This window comes from Leptodactylus fuscus, chromosome 6, assembly GCF_031893055.1.
Source record: "Leptodactylus fuscus isolate aLepFus1 chromosome 6, aLepFus1.hap2, whole genome shotgun sequence".
NCBI lineage: Eukaryota > Metazoa > Chordata > Amphibia > Anura > Leptodactylidae > Leptodactylus > Leptodactylus fuscus.
Window position 1 is genome coordinate 133163088 of NC_134270.1, and position 27747 is coordinate 133190834.

At 43.1% G+C, this 27747-nt stretch overlaps 1 protein-coding gene across 1 annotated transcript in view; it reads right to left on the reverse strand.

Annotated features, from left to right (window-relative positions):
• LOC142208634 (proton channel OTOP2-like) overlaps positions 1 to 14525 on the reverse strand; it is a 34386-nt gene extending 19861 nt beyond the window's left edge. Inside the window, exons 1-3 of the mRNA XM_075277263.1 lie at positions 13884 to 14525; positions 5330 to 5466; positions 687 to 745 (exon numbers count right to left, since the gene is read on the reverse strand). Of these exons, the coding sequence (XP_075133364.1) occupies positions 687 to 745; positions 5330 to 5466; positions 13884 to 14211 (524 nt within the window). The 5' untranslated portion in view covers positions 14212 to 14525. The remainder of the gene's footprint in view (positions 1 to 686; positions 746 to 5329; positions 5467 to 13883) is intronic.
• Positions 14526 to 27747: the final 13222 nt, after the last annotated feature.

Sequence of the window (27747 nt, forward strand, 5' to 3'; positions counted from 1 at the left end):
ATCACTGCCCCATATACTGTAGGTGGTGCTAGCCAAAGGATAAAAAAAACCCTGGGGGATTCAGCGTAGTGGTGGCAGTGTAATATTATATATAATTCAAGGGGTTACAGGACATCCTCTTTAAGGCAAAGAAACCATGTAGCGGGTTGCAGCAAAAAAGCACTGCGGGAAACAACTGCGGTGCAAATTGCATTTTTTTTCTCCAGTGCTTTCCATAGACAATCTGCAGAGGTTTCCTCTGCAGACTTTCTGTTTCTATTTTACCTATAGGATAACCACCGGCGTTTCTTTAGCTATAATTGACATGCTGCTCTTTGCAGATTTTTCGCAAAGTGGGGATGGGATTCACTAGACTTTGCTGTGACTGTGAAACACTGCGTTTATTTTCCAGCGAGTTTCCGTTTACGCCATGTGAGTCCCCAGCCTAATGTGGATTATATTACTTCCTGACCCGAAATCAGTAAGATCATTGCCTTTGTGGAATGTTTTCTGGGCAACGTGCCATAGTCTTCTACAAGCCCAGCTTGCATGATTAAAAGGATTTTCTCTATTTGCATGAAGTAAGAGACATGTCCATCTAGCCAAGCCAACAGGGAGGAGCCAATTGGGAGAAGCACACTGAAATTATATGTGCTTTTGCAGTTTTATAATATATATAATATATAGTTATTAGTTTAGCAACTTACCTAGTAACATTTACATATATCTGGACACAATGTTTGCAGGATATCCAAAGAAAACATGTCTAAAAGAGAAATAGTAGAAGTTATAGGGTGATATACATTTATGACACAAATCAATATACATACAGTACATGTTAAGCACAAGCCGCACAAATGGAGGTGTGGATCCAATAGTTGGCGATTCCTTGGCTTTGGGAGTGTTAGATGTGTGGTCTGGCAAGCTCCATCCGCCAGCCCGTCAGAGCTAATATGCCCAGAACCTCTGCAATTTTAGCTATTGCATTGCTGGAATAGAGGCTAACAATGCATCTCCTATCTACAACAATACAACAAGTGGTGTGTCATACTAATAGTCAACTGGGGTAACTGGAGAAATAATGTCTGGTTTAATGTCCTCCCTCTTGTTGTCCTCACTTTAATTTTCACCTCTAGTTGCTCTCAGTTTAACGCCCTCCTCTAGTTGCCCCCAGTTTAATGTCCTCCTCCTCCAATTGTCTCCACATTGCGCCTACTGCTCCTGGAGCAAGCAGAGGCACAGAGGTGAGGCAGGAGCTGTCCGATCCTTCTTCACCACTGTATTCAACTCATCTGTGTCCGCAGATGGGTTGAATCTGAGTCATACTGACCGGGATCATGGGACGGGACCTGTAATCCGGGACTGTCCCACTGAATCTAAGACAGATGGAGGGTATGACAATGCACAGAGCACTTACACATAGTATACATGGTATACCCTTACCACCAGGGCCGGCGTCAGCACATGGCATACTTGGGCTGCCCCAGCACAGAACGCAGGTCAGCGGGAGGTATGTCCCGATTTCAACTCAGATCTGCGTCCTTCGGTTCTTCAAAAGTTGGGAGGTATGCTGAAGCCTGGCTGCTGTGAGCACCCCCCCCCCCCCTCCCCGCAGAATCACTCATCGCTTCGGAGCGTCTTCGCCAGCCAGCTGCGTAGGTGACGCCGCACTCCTGCGTGACGTCACTTGCTTCGTCCGGCCGCAGTGGCGCTCAGTGTCCCGACTCCCGCCTCCTACAAGCAAGAAGGAGAGGACCGGGCTCCCCGCTGGTGAGTATTCTTCAGGGGGAGAGGGAGGGGGGAGAGGGGGGGGGAGAGGGGGAGAGAGGCAGGGGGGAAGAATGGAATTTTTAGCTGTTTTTATTAGGGGGTCTCAGTACAGGCTGGGTAGAGCAAGAGCCTCTGCTGAGAACCTTTAGTAGTGTCTCAGCAGAGACTGTGCCTAAGAAAAGTAACTACTGTTAAAGATCTAGCAAAACTTAGCATAAAATGTTTAAAATTGTTTAGAAGTTTAAAACTTACAGAGAAGAAATTTTTTTTAAAGTTTCCCTGATATCTTGCACTTTCTCTATTTTGCACTAGTGTTTTTCTAAGTTTACATATTTTTTTTCTAAATAAAATATTTGGGTCTCTGTGGTACCTGCTGTTTTACTGTTGCCATATGATTTGCTCCACAAGGGGGCCCACTGAGGCTCTGTTGCCCAAGGGCCCATAAAAACCTGGAGCCGGCCCTGCTTACCACTCACATATGCTCCATACACACATTAAAATTACTTATGTATAAGGCAGTTTATAGAAATTCTGCACAAACTCTACACACATAAAACACATGAATCTCTTATTGACTTTGGCTAACATGCTATAGTCATCAATAAAAAGTTAAAAAATAGACTAGTGGGGGTCTAGGGAAACTTCAGCCATATGGTAGGGGGTTTAACAAGTAAGTTGTGCCTATTATTTTTAACACATTCTGCAGCCAGATTTCTTTTTTATTTTACATGTCAACAGAATTAACATAGTGGACTAAAGTACACAGCCCCTGTGCCCCATTTATCTACACCCGACCCCTATACAGGATACATATCTTATGTCAGCTCTTTCCTTCACACACAGTCCTGCGCAAGTCTAGAAATTGCTGCTTATACCAATAGTTGCTCATGATTGTTGGGAGAAATAGGAAATGCCAAACACTTTTTCTCCTGCTCTTTCAGTTGAGCATCCTGTTAGGGTATGTTCACACAGAGTTTTTTGCAGGTGGATTTTAACTCAGATTCCGCCTCAAAATCTGCCTTCAAAAATGGCTCCCATTGATTTCAATGGGAGCCGCTTGCTTTTTTTCCCGCTAGTAGTTCTCGGCTAGTAGTTCGCGGCTCGAGACACGCTCCTGTTTAGGCCCATTCATTCAGGCTTAAACAGGAGCGGGATTCGATGACGGATGCTGCATCTGTATCCCGTCGTGGCTAGCCGTGCGGAATGTTCACAAGGCGACCTTTTCCTCCATGTGAACATACCCTAAGTGTTCCCCTGCTCATACCAGCAGGAAGCTGCATCACTTTGGAAGTTTCCCTTCCAGATACAATAAATCTGAGACATACTTATTATAGCATTCACTCTGCCGGCTCAATGGGCCCCCTTCCTTTTGGACAAAAGACCAAAACAACCTGTAATATATTTTTTAAAAATTCTTCACTTCTGCTCTGCAATGCAGACTTCATCATTCCCCTATGTCTGTAGTTCTTGCAAAAGTCTACCAAAGGTAAGGATACTTTGCTACTCACATGACTGACTTGCAGATCTTGGGCTGCTTGCATTGAGTCATAAAATGCTTCAAGGTGTTGTGCCCTGCCTTGCACAATATACTAAGGTGAGAGCATGCACCAATGAGTTCACCTTATTGATTCCATTGTTTCTAAATACTACACCTAGATAGCAGCCAGTTCTTACTCCCTTCCCTTTTGTTCTCTTGAAGCCATTTGCTTTTGGAACCTTTCCACTATGTCATATTTTACAAAGGAAGATTGAGTCATTTATTTTGCAGTCAGTCAGTTCTGCAGAATCACTATTTTTCTAATGTACTTATTGTCTCCAACATGCTATTTACTTTGCATTAAAGGGAGTTCACCACCACACATGCCCATTGCTAATAGCTATATGTAGGCAGATCTGGTGGTAGACTCCCTTTAAATCCAAGATGCAGAATCTATTATAGCCCAGAGCTGCATTCATTATTCTGCAAGATGCTAATTAAAGCTGACAGGATTATTGCTAGGCCCATTCCTAACAGGTTAGCTAGGCTCTTTTAAAGCGGTTTACTTTACAGGTACCTATCTATCTATCTATCTATCTATCTATCTATCTATCTATCTATCTATCTATCTATCTATCCCAGCATGCAAATCACATACAAAGACTGCAATGTTCTATGTAGACATTGAACCATCAATGATAGAGTGAAACTTTAGGCTGTTATATTAAAATAATGGTCTGGAATATGTTGTTTACGTGTTAAAAGGGGTGGCAAGGCTTTTAATATATGGCCTATACAGCTAATAGCAAGCACCAATTGCATATCATTGATCTGTGCTCATTATGGCCAGAGAATCTTTCTATATGAAAGGACCTTTAAAGGAGTTGTCCAAGACTACATATATACTACCAATTCTTATGTTAGGTCATTGATATGAGATCGAACTGCACAATGAAATAATAGCAGGATAGGACATGCTCGAAGCTAAGACCCCATGTCACAGAACACAGCTAAAAAAACACTGTAGAAAAAACGCTGTGGAAATGCATCATGTTTTTTTTTTCAGGTTAAGGCCCCATGTATCGGTGGCAACACATCACAGTTTTTCCCACAGCACTTTTCACAGAAAGTTCACTGAGGTTTCCTCTGCGGACTTTCTGCTTCACTGCCTCCCATTGATTTCAATGTGTTTCGCGCGTTAAATGGAACCCATTGAAGTCAATGGGAGTCTTTTTATCAGAGCTGATTCTGTCGCGAGTTATCGTGGCAGAATCAGCACCGCGTTATTCCATGTGAATGCCCCCTTAGGCAGAACCTCATTCACTTTAATGGTAATGTAAAACACTGCGTTCCCACAATATGGGGCTTTAGCCTTAAAGGGGTATTCCCATGAACATAACTAATTTCAAATTTGTAGATAATTAAAAGTTAAACATTTTTGCAAATGTAAGTAATTAAACATTTTGCAGGGTTTAAAGATTTTCTCTACATATCCTGTGGTGACAGTCTGTTGCCTTGATCGGTTGCCAGTGGATACAACCATAAATGCAGGAACTTTCTAAGGTTAGAAAATCGGCCATGATTTCCATATTGTGGCCGGGATATCTTCTGATACATGTAGTGTCCCTGCCTGATAACCCAGGTACAGTAAGAAAATCAGAGCTGGGATCCTGGAAAGTCCTAGTCCATAGAAAGTTTCTGAATTTGTGGTCATATCCATTGGTAACTGATCAAGAGAACAGACTGTCACCATTAAGAAATTTAGAGAAAATCTTTAAAACTCTGCAGAATTTGTAACTACTTATATTTGCAAAAATGTTGAAATTTTAATTATCTACAAATATAGATATGTTTCTGTTCATGGGAATACCCCTTTAAGCATTTTTTTCATGAGGGTGGAGTGTGCATTGGCCTACTATACTTCAATGGGTGTGTAATGGATACATTGTAGGCTTACTACATATCCTAAATTAAAACTTTTTAAATTCAACAAAAGCTTTAATGTAGAAACAAGATTCTTGGTGATCCCAGGTTATGACATAATAGGGGGGATCCATGAGCAGATCCAATGAGGTCTAGGAGAGCAGATCTATTTGATCTTACCTGTACAATGACAAAGATGGCCTGAATGATAGGCTGGATAATTTTCATAGATGTTACGCAGTCGACCTGCTGAGCTGCGTATACAATTTTAACAGATGCCATAACCAGTGTGCCAATTCCAAACAGCATGATTCCACCTGAAAAGATATAACAAATCTGTAACCTAAAATATAAGTTTATAGCTGGTTCACATATGCAGTAGGCACAGACCTAGATGTATGGATGGAGTACTGATGACATCAGACTTCCAAGATTGAACGGTTGAACTTTATTAATAGAACACATACATGACTACGCATTTAATTAATGGATTGGTATCTTCCTTGGGCCATACAAATAAAGAAGTAATTGCTACAGATAAACATATTCATTAACAATCATTTCTATATTAATTGTAGGCTGGAGGTGGCAGTTCCAAAAATAAAATGTGTCAATGTATTGAAAAAGGTGCATCAAAGTAATACAAAGCTAATATATACATAATAAAACATACAAAAGTAAGACAAAGTAGCAGAATGACAATGAATTAAATATATGTACAGTAAGTATATTCATGGGATATAACAATACTGGCATTTAATGACAGAGGTAAAAAAAACAAAAAAAAAACCCCAACAACATAGATTTAGGGTAAAAATAAACCCCCAAAAAGTTGGAAGGAAGGATGCCATGGAGCTATACTAGATAACTATATGATGGCAGCCGTGATGACAGAGGAGGTTGTCACTTGGGCACAGAGCTTGAATACACATGAGTAAAAGCTAAGAAAAGTTCCTAAGAAATATTATTCTTGGTAATTGGCCTATGCAAAGGTGTGGCACCTAAAATCATTGTCAGCGGCACATCGCCCTGTGTAAATAGGGCAACGTGACTCTGACAACTGTAAGCTGTATGGGGATGAATGATCTGTTCGTCCCAATACAGCAATAATGACTGCTGCATGCAAATACAACCAATAAGAGGGCAATGATTGGGAATGAACGTTTCTAGGAAATTCCATTCCTGATCATTGACCTGTTCATTAGCCTGTACAAATGATGCCTTAAATGATATATAACACATATAAAAAGAATATTTTAGAGAAGAAACTAAATCTAAACTAACTGCAGTAGATAAGGAGGCTTTCTCTGTCACCCCACTAACCCTCTCTCACCACTGCCATCTTAGTAAAAAAAATATGCAAATCTATTCTCCAGGATGTAATAAGGAGAACAGTGCGCTCTGTACGACGCATCATGATTAATTAGACTTTTTAACTGAGTCATGCATGATGTTAAGGATGCTGCCCTCTAGAGGGCGGCGTACAGAGTGCACTGTTCTCCTAATTACATCCTGGAGAATAGATTTGCATATTTTTTTACCCAGAATCCCTAGCGGAGCAGGAATGACTTGTATGTCTCTGTACTGCCTATGTAGGCACACACTCTCCCTAATGTGTACGATTATCCCCCGACACTGCCATCTTAGTACTGATAAAGGCAATGTTAGGAAATCTAAAAAATCTAGGAACTAGCAGGTAACAGAGAGTAGTGGACCAAGATATCTAGAGCAGCCCAAACGTCACCACCATAAAGTCAGTTGGTTTGAACTGAATTTGGATCCAGGTTATCACACAAGAAACATAGTGTAAGAAATAGATGCGCAAGCAGGTCCCACAGGAAAAACTCACAAGGCAAGAGAGAAGAAGCAAATTAATAAACATGTCAAAGCCAAGGTTAATCTGAGTTTCTCAGTCAAAGCCAAAATCAGTTGTACAGCAAACAAACAGGTATGAACAGAGTTCTGGAGACTAACTAGTAACAAGTAACTAATAGCAGGGACATGGGGAGTTGAGAAAACAATTTAAATAGCCCTCCTCAGCTGCTGATTGGTACAGCATCTCAGAGCTCTGATAGCTGCAGATAGCTTCATATGTCAGTATGGCTACAGCAGTGAGCAGTACTGAGATTCCTCACAGGCAGGGCTTAATAGGATGCCTATCAGTTAACAGGCATAATGCACTGTATTATATTTTCCATCATGTTCATAATATTACAAATATAAAAAAGTGAAACTAAAATAAGAATTAAAAAAACTTTGAAAAAGGGAGGAAAAAGACAATTTTTTCCCCTATGAAATACTTATTATGTCAACAAATAAAACAAAACAAAGTTTCATATATTTGTTCTCACTGAGAACTTTCTGCTCTAGAAATGTCCCAACACATGTGGCTTCCACAGTGGCCTGCTACAGATGTGATCAAGAATATAATGTATGCATTGTACTAAAAGACCCGCTTCTCAAGAGGCAAGTGGATGAAAGATTAGGTGACCTCAATTCCTTTCTAATGTGGAATATTTGTGTACAACACAGACACATCACCAGAGATGAAAGATAAACTGGAAACTGTTCAAGTGTAGCAAATCAGGAATACGTTGGGTGGAATCTTTAATGTGGATTAGGTGAGTAATGATCCATTCCTATAAATGCAAGTGCAAGGGATTACACATAAGCCAGGCACTGCCAATGAGAAGGTCCGACTTTTTGGGTATATTTGGCCCTAGTGGTATTTCTAGGGCCCCATTTAAGGATATTGTCCCTAAGAAAGTGTTCCAAGTATGAAAGGATAAACTGGTGCAGAGACACACTTTAAACATATTGCCTTCAGTGGTGTAACTTGAGGGGGTGCAGAGGGTGCAGTAGCATCGGGGCCCAGGAACCTTAGGGGGCCCATAAGCACTGGCATCAGTATTGAGATTGCAGATTCCAACTTGTCCATAAGACAAGGAGACTCACAGATTCCCCTCACCACAGTAAAGTTGATCAAACTCCTTTGTCAGTGGCGTAACTAGGAATGGCGGGGCCCCGTGGCGATCTTTTGACATGCCCCCCCCCCAACCAACACTGACGCCGAAGACCTTGACCGACCCTCTCCTCCGCACTCTATTATGTCCCTTAGTGGCCCTTGCACACAGTATTATGTCCATTAATGGCCCCTGCACACAGTATTATACCCCATAGTGGCCCCTGCACACAGTATTATTCCCCATAGTGGCCCCTACACACACTACTATGTCCCTTACTGTCCCCTGCACACAGTATAATGTCCCTTAGTGGCCCCTGCACACAGTATTATGTCCCATAGTGGCCCCTGCACACAGTATTATGTCCCATAGTGGCCCCTGCACACAGTATTATCCCCCATAGTGGCCCCTGCACACAGTATTATACCCCATAGTGGACCCTGCACACAATATTATCCCCCATAGTGGCCCCTGCACACAGTGTTATTCCTCATAGTGGCCCCTGCACACAGTATTATGTCCCATAGTGGCCCCTGCACACAGTATTATCCCCCATAGTGGCCCCTGCACACAGTATTATACCCCATAGTGGACCCTGCACACAATATTATCCCCCATAGTGGCCCCTGCACACAGTGTTATTCCCCATAGTGGCCCCTGCACACAGTATTATGTCCAGGATCAGCAAGGAAATAGGGCCCGTAATGGCCAATTTAAAAAAAACAAAAAAACGCAGCGGTAGCGGCTGTCACCGGGCCCCCTAATGGGGTGTCTCTATGGTAGTTACGCTCCTGTCCTTTGCACCTGTAACCATCCCTATCAAGAATTCGCTGCAGGGATCCACAAGACTTTAGTTACGCCTCTGTTTGGTTTGTCACATGGGAAAAGTTAAACCCCTGCCTTGACTGCTCCTATATCTGTGATGGGAAGGCAGTGATAGGAGAGTTAGTGCAACACACCTTATAGCATTGCTTATTTGTTATATTATGTGCTGTGGGGTGCTCGGACTATGTTGAATTGTCGTATCACTTTTCAGGGAGTCAGTCAGCAGGAAAATCAGTATCAAAATTATGACAGTACCTTGTAGAGCGGCTTCTATACTCTCCAAAGATGTCTTTTGTTTTTATAAAGCATTGCAGTTCCATTTTCATGAAAATAAGCATTTTACTACTTTACAAATTAGCTGAAAATGACTTTTTTTTCTTTCTTTCTCCGGCTTTTTCTTTTCCTGGGACTTTACTCTTCAATAACTGATCCTAACTGCAAAGTAAGTGGAAAATGTTGCTCAGGCAATGGTGAGTAGAGCTGGGTGGAGAGTGAAGCCCCAGCAGGAGAAACGCCCCTGTAGACATTTTCAGTTAAAGAGGACCTTTCACCATTTTTCACACAGGCAGTTCTATATACTGCCGGAAAGCTGACAGTGCGCTGAGTTCAGCGCACTGTCGGCTTTCCCAATGTGTGCCCCCCGTAAAGAGCTTACGGTCCGGTACCGTAGCTCTTCTATGGTCAGAAGGGCGTTTCTGACTGTTAGCCAGAGACGTCCTTCTGCCTCGCGGCGCCAATCGCGCTGTGCTGTGGAGCGGGGAGGAACGCCCCCTCCCTCTGCTCACACTGCTCGTCCATAGACGAGCATTATCAGGGAGGGAGGGGGGAGTTCCTCTTGGCTCTCACAGCACAGCGCGATTGGCTGTGCTGTGAAGAAGGACGTCTCTGGCTAACTGTCAGAAACGCCCTTCTGACCATAGAAGAGCTACGGTACCGGACCGTAAGCTCTTCACCGGCGGCACACATTGGGAAAGCCGACAGTGCTTTTTATGGATATTCACTTGGAGCTGGAATTTTTTTTTAAATTATCTGATAACTTCTACCCATCCATGTTAGTGATTGTTCACGGATCCCTCAATAGACTCTTGTCTATGTAGGATCCATGAAAACTGATTACCCTCAAGTGTACACTCAACTGTGAAAAAATGACCAAGGCTAAGGCCCCATGTAGCACATTGCAGCAAAAAAGCGCTACGTGAAAAACAATGCATCACTGTTTTTCCCGCCCCGCTTTTCACAGAAAGTCAGCAGTGGTTTCCCCTGCGGACTTGCGGTTTCCATTTTACCTATAGGCCATGTGAGACCCGGTTTTAAGATGACTTCAGTGAGAGATGAAGTGTCAGTATCCTCATGATGTGACTTGCAATGGTGATGAAAGAGCAGCAGCTCTGTAGGAAACAGGTATATTGACTGCAGAGACATGCAGGCCACAATGGAGCCGCCATATTACCACCATCCCTGTGATGGTGAGTAGCTGCGTGCATCTGAGCACACAAGCATCAGTCTCCACAGTGCTATCTACTGCAATATGGCGCACATATCCATGTCAGTATGATGAGCACAACCATGTTAGTACACATACCACATATTCCAGCAAGTCTATCCCTGCAGTTAGCACCCTTATAGGCAGTGGCGTAACTAGGAAAGGCGGGGCCCCATGGCGAACTTTTGACATGCCCCCCCCCCCCCGACACCGAAGACCTCGACAGCCCCCTCCTCCGCATTCCTGTGAGCTCTATTATACCCCATAGTGGCCCCTGCACACAGTATTATGTCCCTTAGTGGTCCCTGCACACAATATTATGTCCCTTAGTGGCCCCTGCACACAGTATTATGTCCCTTAGTGGCCCCTGCATACAGTGATATGTCCCTCAGTGGCCCCTGCACACAGTATTATGCCCCACTGTGGACACCCATAAAAAATTATTATACTCTGGGGTCTTTTCAGACCTCTGAGTATAATATTATTATTGTTTATTTATATAGCACCATTAATTCCATGGTGCTTTACATTTGGGGTTACATACAGTACACAGAATATACAGGTAGATATAATACTAACAATGACCGACTGGCACAGTGGGGTAGAGAACCCTGCCCGCGAGGGCTTACAATCTATGATAATAATAATCGGAAACCCAGGGGGATAAAAAATTAAAAAAAAACACTGTTACTCACCTATCTCCTGGCTCCGCTGCAGTCCTCCACTGTAGTCCATCTTCTATGACGTCAGACGTCACATGACCCAGGACGCAGGCCAGGGTCATGTGATGTCAGAGACGTCAGATGACTAGGCCTGAAGCCTGCCCGGATCATGGAGAGGTAAGTAACGGTGTTTTTTATGTTTCTTACCTATCCCTGGCCTCCGATCATTATACTCGGGGGTCTGAAAAGACCCCCGAGTATAATGATAGTGCTTGTGGGGCCGGTGACGTCACTTACCGATCCTGGCCCTGCCAGAATCAGTAAGTAAATAGGGTCCGGTAATGGCCTATTAAAAAAAAAACAAAAAAAAACGCAGCGGTGGCGGCTGTCGCCGGGCCCTTAATGTCCCGGGCCCTGTGGCAGCTGCCTCTGCTGCTACGGCGGTAGTTACGCCACTGCTTATATTATACAGTGCATACTATGCATATTACATGTGCCTTTTACATAATATATAGGAGCTACTTGCCCCACTGGTTACCTTCAAAAATGGCATATATTACTGTGCACAGTATGTATTTTGCCAATACATTTATTAGCATGTGGTGTTATATCAGAATGTATAACGTATAATGTATAACGTGTATAATGTATAACGTTGTATAACGTTGATACAGTTTAGGTTTGGGTGTATTGCAATGGGATAAAGAGTGAATGTAACTACTGAAGCATTGCATTCCTTGTATATCTATCATCTACCTCTGTAAGGGCTCATGCATGGGAGAGGCAAGGCAATAGACTGTGTATACATACCACTGCATCTCTCAGCTGGATATAACTTGGTACATGCCCTGACAAGCTCAGAAATAGCAATAGGTTAGCATCTGCATTTGGTATTCCATTCGGGAGTCTGCTTGGGGAACCCCCCCAACGGAATACCGAATGCATTAAAGAGCGGATAGCTAAGAAAGCACATGGACTCCATAGACTATAATGGGGTCTGTGTGTTTTCCATGCAGTCTCCACACAAATCATGCAGAGAGAAAAGTGGTGCTATGCAACTATGTTTCTAAACCACAATCTCATAACTCCTTGCCCCTGCACATTTGGCTAATGTCAATCTAATGCGTATGGCCAGCTTTATTCTATTCTCTCTGCCCCTGTCTGCAAAAAGAGGCAGCAACATATTTGGTGTTTTAATCCTAGGATATGCACTAGGAAATCTCCTGTTATACTTAGATGCATGCAACTGCATGCTACATAGTATTACATCTGCCAGTCATTCCCATTGTAAAATTATAGAATTATATATACTTCTGGGCATTAGTATTAAAAATTAAAAATTGTATGCCCTCCAATATAGTTGCAAAAAAAGCTATTCTTGCGTATAATGGCCAGATATATGTCAGCAGGTAACTGTTTTTGTTGATCCCCTGAAATCTATGGATATGTGTGATGCAAACAGTGGGGAATTTTCCAGTTGTTCATGCCAAAAATGATGTGAACCAGGTAGTGTTGTTTGTAGTGTATGTCTATGGAGACAGAAAGATCTTCATAGGAGCTGTATACCCAAAACAGTGGGACAGTGTAAAGCAATACTTTATACACAGTTGCTTCCTTTTATTACTTTAGATACATGAAGTCAATAAATCAGATTGACGGATAAATTTGTTAACTCATACTAGTCTGAGCAATTTGTGTAAAGATTTTTCTATTGCATCTAATGGCACTATGGAAAGTATCTGCGCTTACATGCTGACATTTTAGAAATAAGACTCTTGGCTGTGAACAAGAACTCGTACATTTCTATTTATTTCCAGATACTACAACCATTTTAGCAAAGGCTACAATTAAAATATTACAAGTCTAAACCTTCATCTTGTCTGCAAACATTATAAATCATGTTCTTATGTAACCATGCCCTGTAGCTTAGCGCTGATGTCTTCACTATGATACTACTGTGCTCTGTATATATGATACGGTTGTATAGAAACAGGGTTGAGAAACAGCACTAGTTCTGCCCATGGGCTGTTTCACATGTATGAGCTATAATACCTGCCACAGTTTGTGACTCTACAATTATATAGTATATAAGGGGTTGGACATTCATTTCTTTCTAGTGTAGATTGCGAGCCCCATACAGGGATCACAATGTACACTTTTTCCCTATCAGCATGTCTTTGGAGTGTGGAAGGAAATCCACACAAACACAGGGAGAACATACAAACTCCTGACAGATTGTCCTTCGCAGGATTTGAACCCAGGGCTCCAGAGCTGCAAGGCTGCAGTGCTAACTACTGAGCCACCGTGTTACCCCATTCATTTCTATAAACAATGATCAGTCATAACATTTAAACCACTTGCCTAACATTATGGGTACTGTCAATACAGCTCTGACCCAATAACACCAATAACAGCTTGTTCTACAATAGCTATTGTATGGGATCAGAACAGACGTGTATCAGTGAATCTTGGGCACCTGCTAACCTGTTGATGGTCCACATCCTTCCCTGGATCTCAAGGAGGCACTTTGGTAGATACTAACCACTGTATAGGAGGATCACCTGTTACGTGATACCAGATCCACCATTTTGGATCCTGTCATGTAACCATAACAATATAACCATTACAAGTTTTCCCATAAACCATTGCCAATAAATCACTATACCGACCGGTCTCCTTAAGGAAAGACAATATCTCCCCCAAACATATTTGGGGCAGAACATTCTTACAGAATGCAACAATGTAACCAAGCTAAATATTAACATACAATAACATGTAAATGATTGCATCAAGTCACTGACCTCTCATCCATATTGGTCCAGCTTCACAGTCTTTATAGAGAATAGCATCTTTGTACTTCCATGTAAAGTACATTTGATAAATCATCCAGGCAATGCAGATTACCATTACAATGGACAGGAAGATGAGAAAGTCAAACTCATAGATTTCAGAAGATTCAGTGAACACACAAGTTGCCAAAGCACTACTGAAGAGTAAGACATTGGAGCCCACAAGACCGGAGAGGAGCCGTCCACCTTTTTTCCAGTCATCTTGGTTTCTCAATGGTGTTACAGGTGTCTTCTCTTCTAGCTGGTGACTCAAGGTGTTCAGGTTTAGATTCAATCCCATTGTAATTGGGTTTAGTGGTAAATTTGTGGAGATGTGTTGAGTTTCAGTATCCACTCTATGGTACAGTTGGTGTAAGATCCCAATGACTGCTTCCTTTTGGGTTGTTCTTCATTCTCTTCTGACTCCACGTGCTCTTGAGTCTGCAATTATTTTCTTGTAACTTTACCCATTCATGTAGTCGCGTCACTCAAATAAACATGCCCTGTTTAGTTAACCAGAACAAAGTGCAGAGGTAAATATCAGCCCTGGGATCTAGCATTTGGGAGGAGTCATCTGTGACATAAGGTAATGCAATGAGATGCCAAGAAACATAGGAGGAGATCAACTAACATCCAAAAACATCTAAGTCTGCATAGGGCTGATAAGCAAGTGATGGAGCTGGGGGTGAAGGTGTGGTACAGAAATGCTGCAATGAATTGAGATTATATAAGTAGACTTTTGAATATAGTGATCGGACTTTGCTATCAGGTTTGTATTTAGAGGAAGAAGAACAGACTGACATTTATTGATTTGTCTGGGCTGCAACAGTGTATTCTTTGGATGGATTTTGATATTTATGCAACATCAGTTAACATTTAACAAGAATTGCTGCTTGGAATTTCACCAAATGTGACATGAATGATGGAAAGGTCCTAGACTTAACCTAAAATGGGTGTCTGATTTAGAAAAACCATTTCATATGCTGTGTTAGGGAATTCTGTGTTAAGAGCAAGCATTTAACTTTTACCCAAAGGTCATGATCAGGACATCTGCAAGAAATGTGTCTCTTTATCTGATTTACTTGGCGAGTCCATACATTAAACAGACAGGCCATTGGTTTCAATATGGTTCATGTTATTTATCATTTCCGACTGTGCCAGAATCATGGAGGCAATGCTTATCCAAGGATGCAGTGAATTGGAGTTAGTGGAGGTGGTGAAAGGTCTTTAAAGAGGACCTTTCATGGTTTGTGGCACAGACAGCTCTATATACTGCTGGAAAGCCGACAGAGCGCTGAATTCAGCGCATTGTCGGCTTTCCCGATCTGTGCCCCAGGTAAAGCGCTATCGGTCCTGGTACCGTAGCTCTTTACAGTCAAAAGGGCGTTCCTGACAGTCAGTCAGGTACGTCCTTCTTCAAAGCAGCGCCTATCGCGCTGTACAGTGTGAGCGGGGAGGAACGCCCCCTCCCCTCCTGATAATACTCGTCTATGGACGAGCACTGTGAGCAGAGGGAGGGGGCGTTCCTCCCCGCTCACACTGTACAGCGTAATAGGCGCTGCTTTGAAGAAGGACGTACCTGACTGACTGTCAGGAACGCCCTTCTGACTGTAAAGAGCTACGGTACCGGGACCGATAGCGCTTTAACCGGGGCACAGATCGGGAATGCCGATAGTGCGCTGAATTCAGCGCACTGTTGTCTTTCCAGCAGTATATAGAACTGCCTGTGCCCAATCTGATGAAAGGTCCTCTTTAAGGGTCTGTTCACTTACCTGTTCGCAGTCTACACTAGGAAAAGCTCCATATGCAATGCCTCTGGTGGAATATTAGACTTTGGCTAACAGCTAACTAAAGCGTATGGGCAGGTTTAACCTGAATAACCAATAGGGGGGTGTAATCACTAAAACTGCCTAAGGCAACAGGATCTGAAAACATGGTTCCTGCTATAGGGAAATGTAGCGCTTGGTGCCAGAAAACGTGACACTTGCTGCCGGGTTCATCTGCAAATGCAGCTCACGCAGAGGAACATTCTGAGGTTATTTTATAGGGACCCTGATAACAAAACGCGTTGTTCAAAGTAGACAGCACAATTCGTAAAAACCTAACCCTGCTATTGTTTTATTATATAGCGTTTGCAACTAGTTCTCAGAACTGCCAAAGATAATATTGATACTACAATGAGAATTCCTTATAGGATTCCAATGGCTTGATTGGTTTATGATGAGAAGGAAAAAAAATAAAACATATATATATAATCAGCGAAATATAATAGGTCCCCTATACTTCAGTCACCATTTAGCCTGTCACCAGATATGTCTATGCCAATACAAATGATTATTTCCATGTTAATCTATGTTGATATAGTTTGCAAATAAAAATGAAAGAGACTGCATTGCAAACAACATATCTACAGAAGATTATGGTCATGCCTCCAGTGTGGACTTTGGAAAAGATAATAATTTCCTCTTGTTTCGTAGAAGCACTCCGCTAGAAAAAACCTATTTGATGTTCCAAGCAAGTTAATCAGTTTTTATATAATAAAGGGCTATTAAATGTTGTGCTTGGCCGCCATGGGGTTAGGAGTAGAGGCAGCTATCTCTGATCTACAAGTACACCCAGATCCTTCTCTACAAGTGACTCTTCCAGTTTTATTTTACTAATACATATGGTGCACACAGATCAGTACCCAGATGTCATATGGTTGCCCGATCAGTGCGTCCAACATCTTCCTTGGACAGTGCTATAGATCCCATCTTCTATAACATAAATAAGTAAAATAAAAAACTTTGGGTACACCAACTGGGAGACATCCAGAGCATGAATCATGGACCACAGATTTCTGGATAAGATCCTCAAACCTATTTATGAACCAATTACAAACGATACCCTCTAAACCAGTGGTTCTCAACCTTTCTAATGCCGTGACCCCGCAATACAGTTCCTCATGTTGCAGTGACCCCATTCAGTTTGGAACACGCATCCATAACGGCGTGCGTTCCAGCTGAATAGCGTTGCTGCAGACAGTAGCGCGGCTTCTGAGTGGCTAAAGCCATCAGAAATATATATTTTCTGATAGCTTTAGGCATACCTCCCAACTTTTGAAAACTAGAAAGAGGGACAAAATATGCAGTGCGCGCAGCGCGCTTCGGCAAATTTAGCTCCTCCCACTTGTATGTTGACTCCGCCCATTCTCATTCATTTTTCATGTTCTCCCACACAGTATAATCCTCCTACAGTCACCCATACATTATATGTCCACTTGCCATCTCTCCCCGTTTCATGTAACCCCTTCATCTGCCCCCAGTTTCATGTCCCCCCATCTCTGCCCCCAGTGTCATGCCATACCCCCCTTCATCTGCCCACAGTTTCATGTCCCCCATCTCTTCCCCCAGTTTCATGTCCCCATCTGTTCCCCAGTTTCATGTTCCCCCATCTCTGCCCAGAGCTTCATGTCCCTCCCTTCATCTGCCCAGAGCTTCATGTCCCTCCATCTCTGTCCCCAGTGTCATGCCATTCCTCCCCCCTTCATCTGCCCCTTCATTATGTTCCACCTTAATGTTTAAAAAAAAAAAAAAAAAACACTTATGCTCACCTTTCAATGTTCCCCCGCCGCTCTCTACGCAGTCTCGCTTACTCATATAGTTGTAGGCGCGATGTGACGTCATCACATCGCGGCTACACATGCAGAAGTCGCAGCGCAGCATTAAAGCAGGAGCTGGCTGTGACAGCTCCTGCTTTAATCGCTTGAGTGTTCAACTCATCGGCGTCCTCCAGGCGCCGATCAGTTGAAACCGGGACATACCTCCCACCGACCGGGATGGCTGGGAGGTATGCTTCAGGCGACCCCTGTGTTTTGGTCGTTCAACCCCCGCCAGAGTCGCGACCCACAGGTTGAGAACCGCTGCTCTAAACTATCAGACCGTGTTTTACCCGTTACGCTAGATTCGCAGTCACGTTCACCTCTCCATTATATGGGTCTGCATGGGGACCCAAAAGACAGAGAGCCATCTGCTTAAAAAAATTGTTACTTAAGGACCCCTCTATGCAGGACTTTTCAGTCTGCTAACTTTAGTCGGAATCTGCAGGGAGACTGCAACACCTAGCCTTAGAAATCTTTGAAGTACAATCCAAAACCTTCTCAAAGACCAAAAAAAATATAGGCATTTTTTACACCAGTCTTAATCTAAACCCCACTGACTCCATATGTACCACAATTATTTAGACTTGCAGTTTCCTTGGTAATTGTGGCAAAGTCTTGGGATGTCTGTGTGCCAGAAACTGACATCTATAATAAATGTGGAAAGCTATTCTCTGTTTTTGTCACTTTTTCATTTCTGGTTCAGGAACCAGAAACTCTCCTGTTTGTAGAAACTCCAGCTAAACCTCTGCATATCCCTGTGTATCCAGGAGCAGGTTGCACAAGTTTTTTCAGGAAGCCTACACTATGCAGTCGCGTCTGGGCTTAGTGTTTCCTGTGTGAAGGTTTACGCTTAGATCCATCCAAGTATCATGCTGGCAAAAAGCCCTAATGAACCTGTGTAAACAGTCATTTCTGGGTGCAGAGGATCGCATATCATTGCAGAATTCAGATTGTCTGCAGACGCCCCTCATGATATGAGAATTTGCCATTTTACTAAGAAAGTTGCGATACCACTTTCAAAGATCCTGGTGTTCATCATGGTATGCATAGCATCTGCTGACAGCGACCGGATCCTCAAGGGGCGCAATAAGTAATGTCAAAGCTGAGGCCTGACCAACCCAGCTAGTCTGCTATGGTAAATGCAGAGTCCCTTACTGTGTTTTTTATTATATGCAATGCATTTTTGTATATAGATCTATATACAAAATCTGCTTCAGGAATTAAAACTTTTTTTGACGCATTTTTTTTACATGACGTGTTTTTTGTCACTTTTTTGACTTTTTTTATTGCTGTTTTTTTTGATCCAGCACAGTGTATGGACCTGGAAACTTCTCTTTAAAGAAAATGCTAGCAGTTTTTGATGCGGTTTTTGCATAAACTGCGTAAAAAACCGTGCCATAAAACTGTGTCACGTTATTTCCATCTCCCATTGACTTCAATAGGTTTTTCCAGGTGGAATCAATTAATATCACAAGTTCTGTAGTGGCTTTTTTACCTATTGCGTTCAATGTGATACGCGTGTATCACATTGAAAGCAATAGGTAAAAAAGCTTCCCATTGATTTCAATGGGTAGCGCGCGTATGCCAGCACCCAAGTCAATGGGATCTGTTTTTTACGCCGCTCACTCTGAACGAGTTTACGTTCAGAATGAGCGGAGCGTAAACTCCGTGTGAAGGCTCCCTAAGAAAGGAGGCAACTGCAGTAATGCCATAATGGCCCATTGGGCGTGGTCTTTTTCTTTCACATTGTATCCTTTGAAAGGCAGATTCTGGAAACTTTCAGTCCAAAATACCCCTTTCTCCAGAGTGTGACCGCTGAGGCCTATCAGAGACTTCAGCACAATGCCTGTAGACACTGCGGAAGGAGATGAGCTGGAAGCCATGGGAGGTATACATTTTTTTATTTGTTTCAATACCCCCAGCTTATTTAAACTTTAAAAGGGTTGTCAATTTTTGGGTGGACAATCCCTTTAAAAAAATTCAGTCACCTCATCAGGAGAGTCTTTAAAGAAGACCCTTCATGTCCTCAGGCAGATGCAGCTTTATAAACCGCTAGAAAGCTGACAGTGCACTGAATTAAGCGCACTGTCGGCTTTCCCGTTAAGTGCCCCCTGAGCTGGAGATATCGGTGCCATTACTTTCAGCACTGATCCCTGTCCACCATCAGAAGTACGTTCCTGACAGTCTAGCTGGACTGTGAGGAACGGCCCTCCTGACAGTACTGTCCATAGCCCTGCACTCCTGAAAGAATCCAAAACAGCAGTTAGAACGTTTCTTAACCCTTTCAGCATTTCGCAGCAATTAAAACAAAATGGAGGTCAAATTTACATTTTTCATTTTCTGTCACTAATATATTCATTTAGCCCTAGTATTTACACATTTACTAAGGGTTAAAGGAGAAACTGCACAACATTTTGTTGCACAATTTCTCCCGAACACGACAATACCCCATATGTGCTGGTACCTTAATGTAAGGGCACACGGTCTCTCTCAGAGCGGATGGAGAGCTAATTGGATTTTGTAGGCCAGATTTTGCTAAAATAGTTTGCAGGCACCATGTCGCATTTGCAGAGCCCCCAAGGTGCAAAAACAGTGGAAACCCCCAAAATGTCACCCCATTTTGGAAACTAGACCCCTCAAGGAATTTACCAAGGGGGTATAGTGAGCCCTTTGACCCTACAGGAGTGTAACAGAATTGGCCCAAAAAAAGGAAAAGTGACATTTTTTGCTATAAAATGTTGCTTTAACCTCAAATTTTGCATTTCCACAAAGGGTTAAAAGAGAAAATGCACCCCACAAATTGTCAAGCATTTTGTCCCAACTACAGAAATGCCCCATATATGGATGTAAAGTGATGTATGCGCACACTGTAAGGTCCAGAGCGGAAGGAGCGCTATTGGGATTTTGGAGGGCAAATTTAGTTGAAATCTGTTTCAAGCACCATGTTGCATTTGGAGAGCCCCTGAAGTGCCAGAACAGTAGAAACCCCCCCCCCCCAAAAAAAAAAAAAAAAAAAATGACCTCATTTTGGAAACTAGACCCCTCAAGGAAATATTCAAGGGGTATAATGAGCACTTGGACCCTACAGGTGTTTCACAGATTTTTTTACTGTTGAGATGTGAAAATGAGAAATTACTTTTTTTCCAATAAATCGTCCATTTAGCACCATATTTTTAATTTTTGCAAGTAGTTAAAGAATTAAAGACAAGCCACAGTTTGTTACACAATTTCTCCTGGACACGGCAATACCCCATATGTGGTCATAATTTGCTGTATGGGTACATGGTGGGGCTCAGAATGGAAAGAGCACTATTTGGGTTTTGGCGGGCTGGTAAAGTTTTCAGGTCCAATGTCCCCTAAAGTATCAATACAATGGAAACCCCTCAAAAGTGACCCCATTGTAGAAACTACACCCATCAAGGAATGAATGAAGGGGTATTATCATTTTGAGACTAAAAATGCTTCCCAAAAATTAATCTACAAAAATAAAATTGAAATTTTGAAAGAAATATGCCATTTTGGTGCCTAATATGTTGCACCCACTTTGTGTTGTCAGAGACCTGCACTCCTAAAACTATTAAGTGGGCGATCCCAGGGGGGAAAATATTTTATATGTGGGTGTAAACTGCTTCTTGGGAACACAACAGGGCTCAGAAGGGAAGGAGCACAATGCGGTTTTTGGAGTACAGAGTCAGATGTTTGGTATCTGGACGCCATGTCATGTTTGTAGAGCCTGTAAGGTATCAGAAAAGTGGATTCCGCAAAGGAGTAATCTCATTTTGAAAACTGCACCCCTCAAAGAATTTATCAGGGGGTGTAGTGAGTATTACTATCCCAGACGTGACTGCACAGCGGATGGCGAAGAGGGAATATGTAAGCTGTGCGGAGGACATTGTAGACACCAAATTCCCTACTATGTCCCAGGAGCTCCTATGATTGGGGGAGTCACTCTGGGGGTCACTTTAGGGGTCACTTCCGGTGTCTTTTTACTAATAAGCTGTAAATCTGGGGTGTCTCCTGATATCCGCTCACACAGCTTATATATTCCCTTCCTGCCACACCCAGTTATGTTCTAATGATCTGGCGATTTTGCGGGATTTTGTCTTCACATTGCTAGATGCTATTATTTTCTTTATTTTCCTGGTGACGTGGCCATATAAGGGCTTGTTGTTTGCGGGATGTGATGTATTTTGCAATGACACCATTTTTGAGTGCCAACAACTTATTGAATACATGTTATTACCTCTTTCTTGCTGGATTTAAAAAAAAAATATATATATATATTCTTGCATTGCATTTTACCTTTCAAATTTTTCACCATGCAGCGTACAGTATAAGTATCATGTGGCCTTTATTCTGCGGGTCGGTACGGTTACGACGATATCTCATTTATATTATTTTTTATGTGATACTAATTCTGCAGAACAAAAACACATATGGGGACAATGATTCAGTGAGTTTTGCATCGCCATCTTCTGAGAGACGTAGCATTTATATTTTTTGGTTGGCAGTGTTGGTTTAGGGCTTATTTTTTGCGGGACAACCTGCGCTTTTTATTGGTACTGTTGTGGGGGGCATATGACCTTTTGATCACTTTTATAGCATATTTTGTAAGGTGAGCTGGCGAAAAATCATTACTTTCGGCGGGTTTTTTCCGTTTGTTTTTCTTTCCGCCGTTCACCGTGTAGATTAAATATTATTTCAGTTTTGTTGTACAGATTGTTACGGACGCAACGATACCAAATATGTATTACTTTTAATAATTTTTAGGTTTTTTTTATATAATTAATTTTCTATAGAAAAAAGGGAATTTTTGGTGGCTTTATAACTTTATTAATTTTTTTTCAAATACTTAAAAAAAAAATTTCACTTTTTTTTCACTTTTTCATGTGTCCCTGTGGGACACTTCTATCAGCAATACTTTGCTGATAGTATTACGCAATGTGAGACACAGCATGCATGTGTCTCACATTTCATTGCAGGATGTCAGGCTGTGCAGACGCACAGCCTGACGTCAAAAGGTCCTGGCAGGATCACCAGGTAACGTGGGGGCTCCGGGTAGCCTGGGGTAACTGGCCAGACCCCAGGCTACATAGTAGACATACCAACACCCCCGATCTCGCTGTGGGGGGTGCTGGGGGGTAAAGAAGATTGCGGAACCCTTTGTTTGCGGTGGTCAAACATGAGGGTTAAAAGCTCCGGGGAGCTTAGCTCCGACCGGAGGTATGTGGAACCGGGTGTTAGCTGACTGTAAGAGCTAACACCCGGTTCCGATCCGAACTACCTTGCGCCCATGACGTAATAGTACGTCAGCGGTCGCTAAGGGGTTAAATGATGCTTAGCATGATGAGAAGAAGCCCATGATCCACTTGAGATACAATAGTCTCTGAAGTCAGTGAGAGACCCTGTAATGTCATCTCTCAACCATTTTCAGAGCACTTGATGACCTTTACCCTTAGCCGCATGCACTGGCCCAAGGGCACCAAGACTGAAAGTAGAAGCTGAAATTCTCGTCTTTGCTGGACATGAACCAGCACCATCCTGATGCTGCCCGTTCTGCAAGGAAGGGGGGGCATAGGCCTATATAAGTCCTGCACACAGAGCATGGGGTTATCATGGTAAGCAGTGCTGGGCTCCATTCACTAGCTGGCTGCGATAGACACTGTACTGCAGCTATGGCCGTATCACACTGTCAGCAACATGAATAGAAACAGGAGTTGGTCAATATAAGCAGTCATATATCTTCACTAAGAAAAGTACAAATCATCAGAAAGGGTCCTTGAAGCTATTAGATTTTTATAAAAACATGCTTTTTTTTTTAAAATAAATTTTTTTTCTCTCCCTCCAGCCACAATCAGCCCCAGCTCGGAGGGCTCAATTTAGTGCACAGACATGTGAAAAATGACAGCCATGACCCTAGGGACTTACCCTAACGGGGTCTTCTTAAATTTAATTAGTTTGCCGTAACCAATGGTTACCCGTCCACACCAGGGGCCATACCTCCGATGGTTCCCCCTCCACACCAGGGGGCCATACCTCCGATGGTCACCCCTCCACACCAGGGGGCCATACCTCCGATGGTCACCCCTCCACACCAGGGGGCCATACCTCCGATGGTCACCCCTCCATACCAGGGGGCCATACCTCCGATGGTCACCCCTCCACACCAGGGGGCCATACATATTCCTCCCCATTCACACTGTACAGCGTGATAGGCGCTGCTGTGGAGAAGGATGTACCTGACTGACTGTCAGGAACGCCCTACTGACTGTAAAGTGATACGGTACCGGGACCGATAGCTCTTTACCGGGGGCACAGATCGGGAATGCAGAATATACACAGATATATACTCCTAAAGCAGAATATACACAGATATATACTCCTAAAGCTGAATATACACAGATATACACGCCTAAAGCAGAATATACACAGATATATACTCCTAAAGCTGAATATACACAGATATATACTCCTAAAGCAGAATATACACAGATATATACTCCTAAAGTTGGATGTACACCGATATATTCTTAAAGCTGACCCAGTCTGTATAAATCTACACAACTACTGCACGAAGAAGAAACTGCAGGGGTTATTGGTTCCCCCATCCCAAAGTCATGTCCCCCTTTGCTGTTGGCTCCGGGGGTGTCTTGATCGATAGCAAAAAAAATGCAGAAATGAATGTGTTTCTGTCACCTTAGCTCCCCAAAAATAGTAATAAAAAGTGCTCAAAAAGCTTTACATACCCAAAAATGGTATCAATAACAACCACAACTTGTCCTGCAAAAAAATGCTGTGACATAGCTCCATCAACAAATCAGTAGAAAAGCTATAGGGTCAGAATACGATGACCCCCGGCGAAAGGTTTATTTTTTAAATGACATTATATTTAGTAAAAAGCAGTAAAACATAATAAAGCCAATCTAAATATGTGATCGCTGTAACTGGAATGACACGCCAAAGTACCCATGTCATTTTTAATGCAGACTGACTATTGTAAAAACAAAATGAAGAAAGTAATGGTAGAATTGTAGTTTTTTTTTTCACGCAGTCCCTACAAAAATAAAGAGGTTATAAATTTTGGAAGGCAGAGATGGAAAATATGAAAAAAAAAAATTGTCGAGCCTTAATACCCAAACTATGCTGCATAGCAGTATATTGTATTTAGGATTGTAAATAAAGGCATTTTCAGTCAGAACTGCTTCATACATAACAAAGGCAGTGGCGTAACTACCACCATAGCAGCGGTAGCAGCTGCCACAGGGCCCGGGGCATTAGGGGCCCGGTGACAGCTGCTACCGCTACTATCATTATTCTCGGAGGTCTTTTCGGACCCCCGAGTATAATGATCGGGGCCCCCTGTTGGTGGAATACTTTCCACCAACAGGGGGCCCCGAAGCTGCAGCAACGGCTGAGACACAGGAGCTACAGGTCTGGCTCCTGTCAGCGCTTCAGGACGCTCCCCCTCTCTCCCCCCTCCCTTTCTCTGCTGTCCTCTGCCCACCAATGAGAGGAGGAGGCGGGGCTTATCCCTGCCGAGCTCCTGCCGTCTGCACTGGAGGAAGAAAGGAAGAAGGAAAATGAAACTAAGCTACACAGGTACGTACTGGGGTTACTTATTAATGTCAGGCATATGGGGGGATTACTTGTGTTTTAGTAACTCCATGTGCCTCATATTAATAGCAGTTAACCCCATCATCTCCCTGACATTAACCCCTGTTTGCCTCACCATAAGAGTTACTGATATGTGAGACATATGGGGGTAATAGTAATGAAGATACTTTATTATTAACTCCATGTCTCTCACATATCAGTAACCCTTATGGTGAGGCACACAGGGGTTAATGTGAGGGAGATGATGGGGTTAACTGCTATTAATATGAGGCACATGGAGTTACTAAATTGTAATGCACATGACCAGATTTTTTATCCACAATTTGTCCTGGTATAGCGGTCAGCGGGTGACGTGACAGTATTTAGTCCTGTAGGGCCACTATTGGGTATAATACTGTGTGCAGGGGGCCACTATTGGGTATAATACTGTGTACAGGGGCCACTATGGAACATAAAAGAGCGCGCAGGAATGCGTAGGAGGGACTCGGTCGAGATCTTCGGTGTCGGGGGGGCCCCATGTCAAAAGTTCGCCACGGGGCCCCGCCATTCCTAGTTACGCCACTGAACAAAGGTATGTTGTTTATCACTGCAATGTGCTCTGTAAAGGGTGAGTTCACACGGAGTAAAGTGCCGTGTGATGTGGCACGTATAAGCCGCGTGAGATTTTGCGGGCCGTATACGCTCCCATTGATTTCAATGGGAGCCGGGATCGTATAAAAAATAGCCTGGGCGCATGCGCAGTAGCCGTAGTAGAAGCCGCATGCTACTGCGCATGCGCCCAGGCCATTTTTTTAAATCAATGTTCGTTCGCGAGCGCCGGAGGAAGACGGGACCCGAGGACATCGGAGGAAGAAGAGATTCAGGATCCGACGTCATCTTCAGCCTCGCCTCCTCTTCCAGTGATGTCCTCGGGTCTCATCTAACTAGCAAACTGACATTGATAAAAAATGGTGCGGGTGCATGCGCAATAGCTTGCTGCTTTTACTATTGCTATTGCGCCCACGCCATTTTTTATCAATGTCTTCCGCCGCAGGCTCGTAACTTCTTTCAGAGCAGAGCAGACTGCCCAGGCGCACAGGTCACGGGAAAATGGATGCTTGCGCAGTATTGTTAGCGGCCATTTTCCCGTGGCCTGTGCACCTGCGCCGTCTGCTGTGCTCTGCTAGGTTACGAGCCTGCGCCGGAAGAAGACATTGAACATGACGCGGTAGACGAAGAAGGAGGCGGGGCTTGGAGACACTTCTCTGGCAGCAGTGGGGACACCCTCATCACTGTTTGAGCACTGGGGCTCATCCCCATCACTGCGAGAGAACTCATTTGCATACCGGTATTTCTGAGGAACGGCGCGGCGGAGACCATGTCTAAAGGTAAGAGACGAATAGCCTTTCTAAAGGCTATTCCGACATCTTAGCCACAAAAAAAAAGTTTTAATGGTAGAATCCCTTTAAAGTGCAGTAATACCTGGCAGACCGAATTAATAAATCGTAAAATTTAGTCCCAACTTCCGGCACCGCCACATTATTTGTAGCAGATCAAGTTGCCCTGCCTTACATTTACGACACATTATTTTATTCATTTATATAACACCAAACAATTCTGAAGCATTATGCAGAGATTATCATTGCTTACATTCTTTCCTGTAATTACGGGGATCGTCTAAATACCAAAATTACCTAGGAGTAAGCTACCTGGCATAAAAGTGGAAACCCATGCAGAACTTAATAAATTCATATAGTTGCTAATTCAAACTCAGTGCCACAACACTGCCAGCCAAAGAGCCACCATGATATTCAGCCATCTTTTTCGGTGTGGCCTGCTGGGGGAGCAGTATGTCAACCAGGGACAGAAATAGACTTGACAGGCTGATCAGAAGGGCCAGCTCTGTCCTGGGGAGCCCCCTGGACCCAATGCAGGTGGTGGGTGACAGAAGGATACTGTCTGTGGTGACCTCCATGCGGGAGAACAAATCCCACCCTATTAATGAGACCTTGATGGGACTTGGCAGCACTGTAAGTAACCGTCTGCTTCACCCCAAGTGTGAGAAGGAGCTATCGCAAGTCCTTCCTTCCAACCACGACCAGGCTGTATAATCTACATCAGACCAAGCGAAGATCACTCCGCACAGAGAATTAATGATTATGACCATGAAGTCTTCCTTCTTTCATCTCTTACTTTGCTGCTATGGACTCCTAGTATATCTTCTCTTCTCAGCTTATGTGTGCCTACGTCTGTAATATATTACTGTGTATTATCCTGTACCTGTATTACTATGCTGCTGTAACATGCTGAAATTTCCCCACTGTGGGACTATTAAAGGATTATCTTATCTTATCTCTTATCTTATTCAATGAATTTCTTAATATTATATAGGAACAGTGGGCATCCTGTACAATCTGTGAGTAAGAAATATATGGGAAAGCCCCTGCCATTACTGTTTGGAGAGAGCTTGCAACACATTCCTTCATTACCTTTCTTCAAGTGCACCCATGTCATCCTTCCATTCTTCACTTACTGTAATGTCAAAGAAAATTGTTCTACATATTTAGGTATCTGGTACGAATCTTCACAGGCGCTGCAGCAATG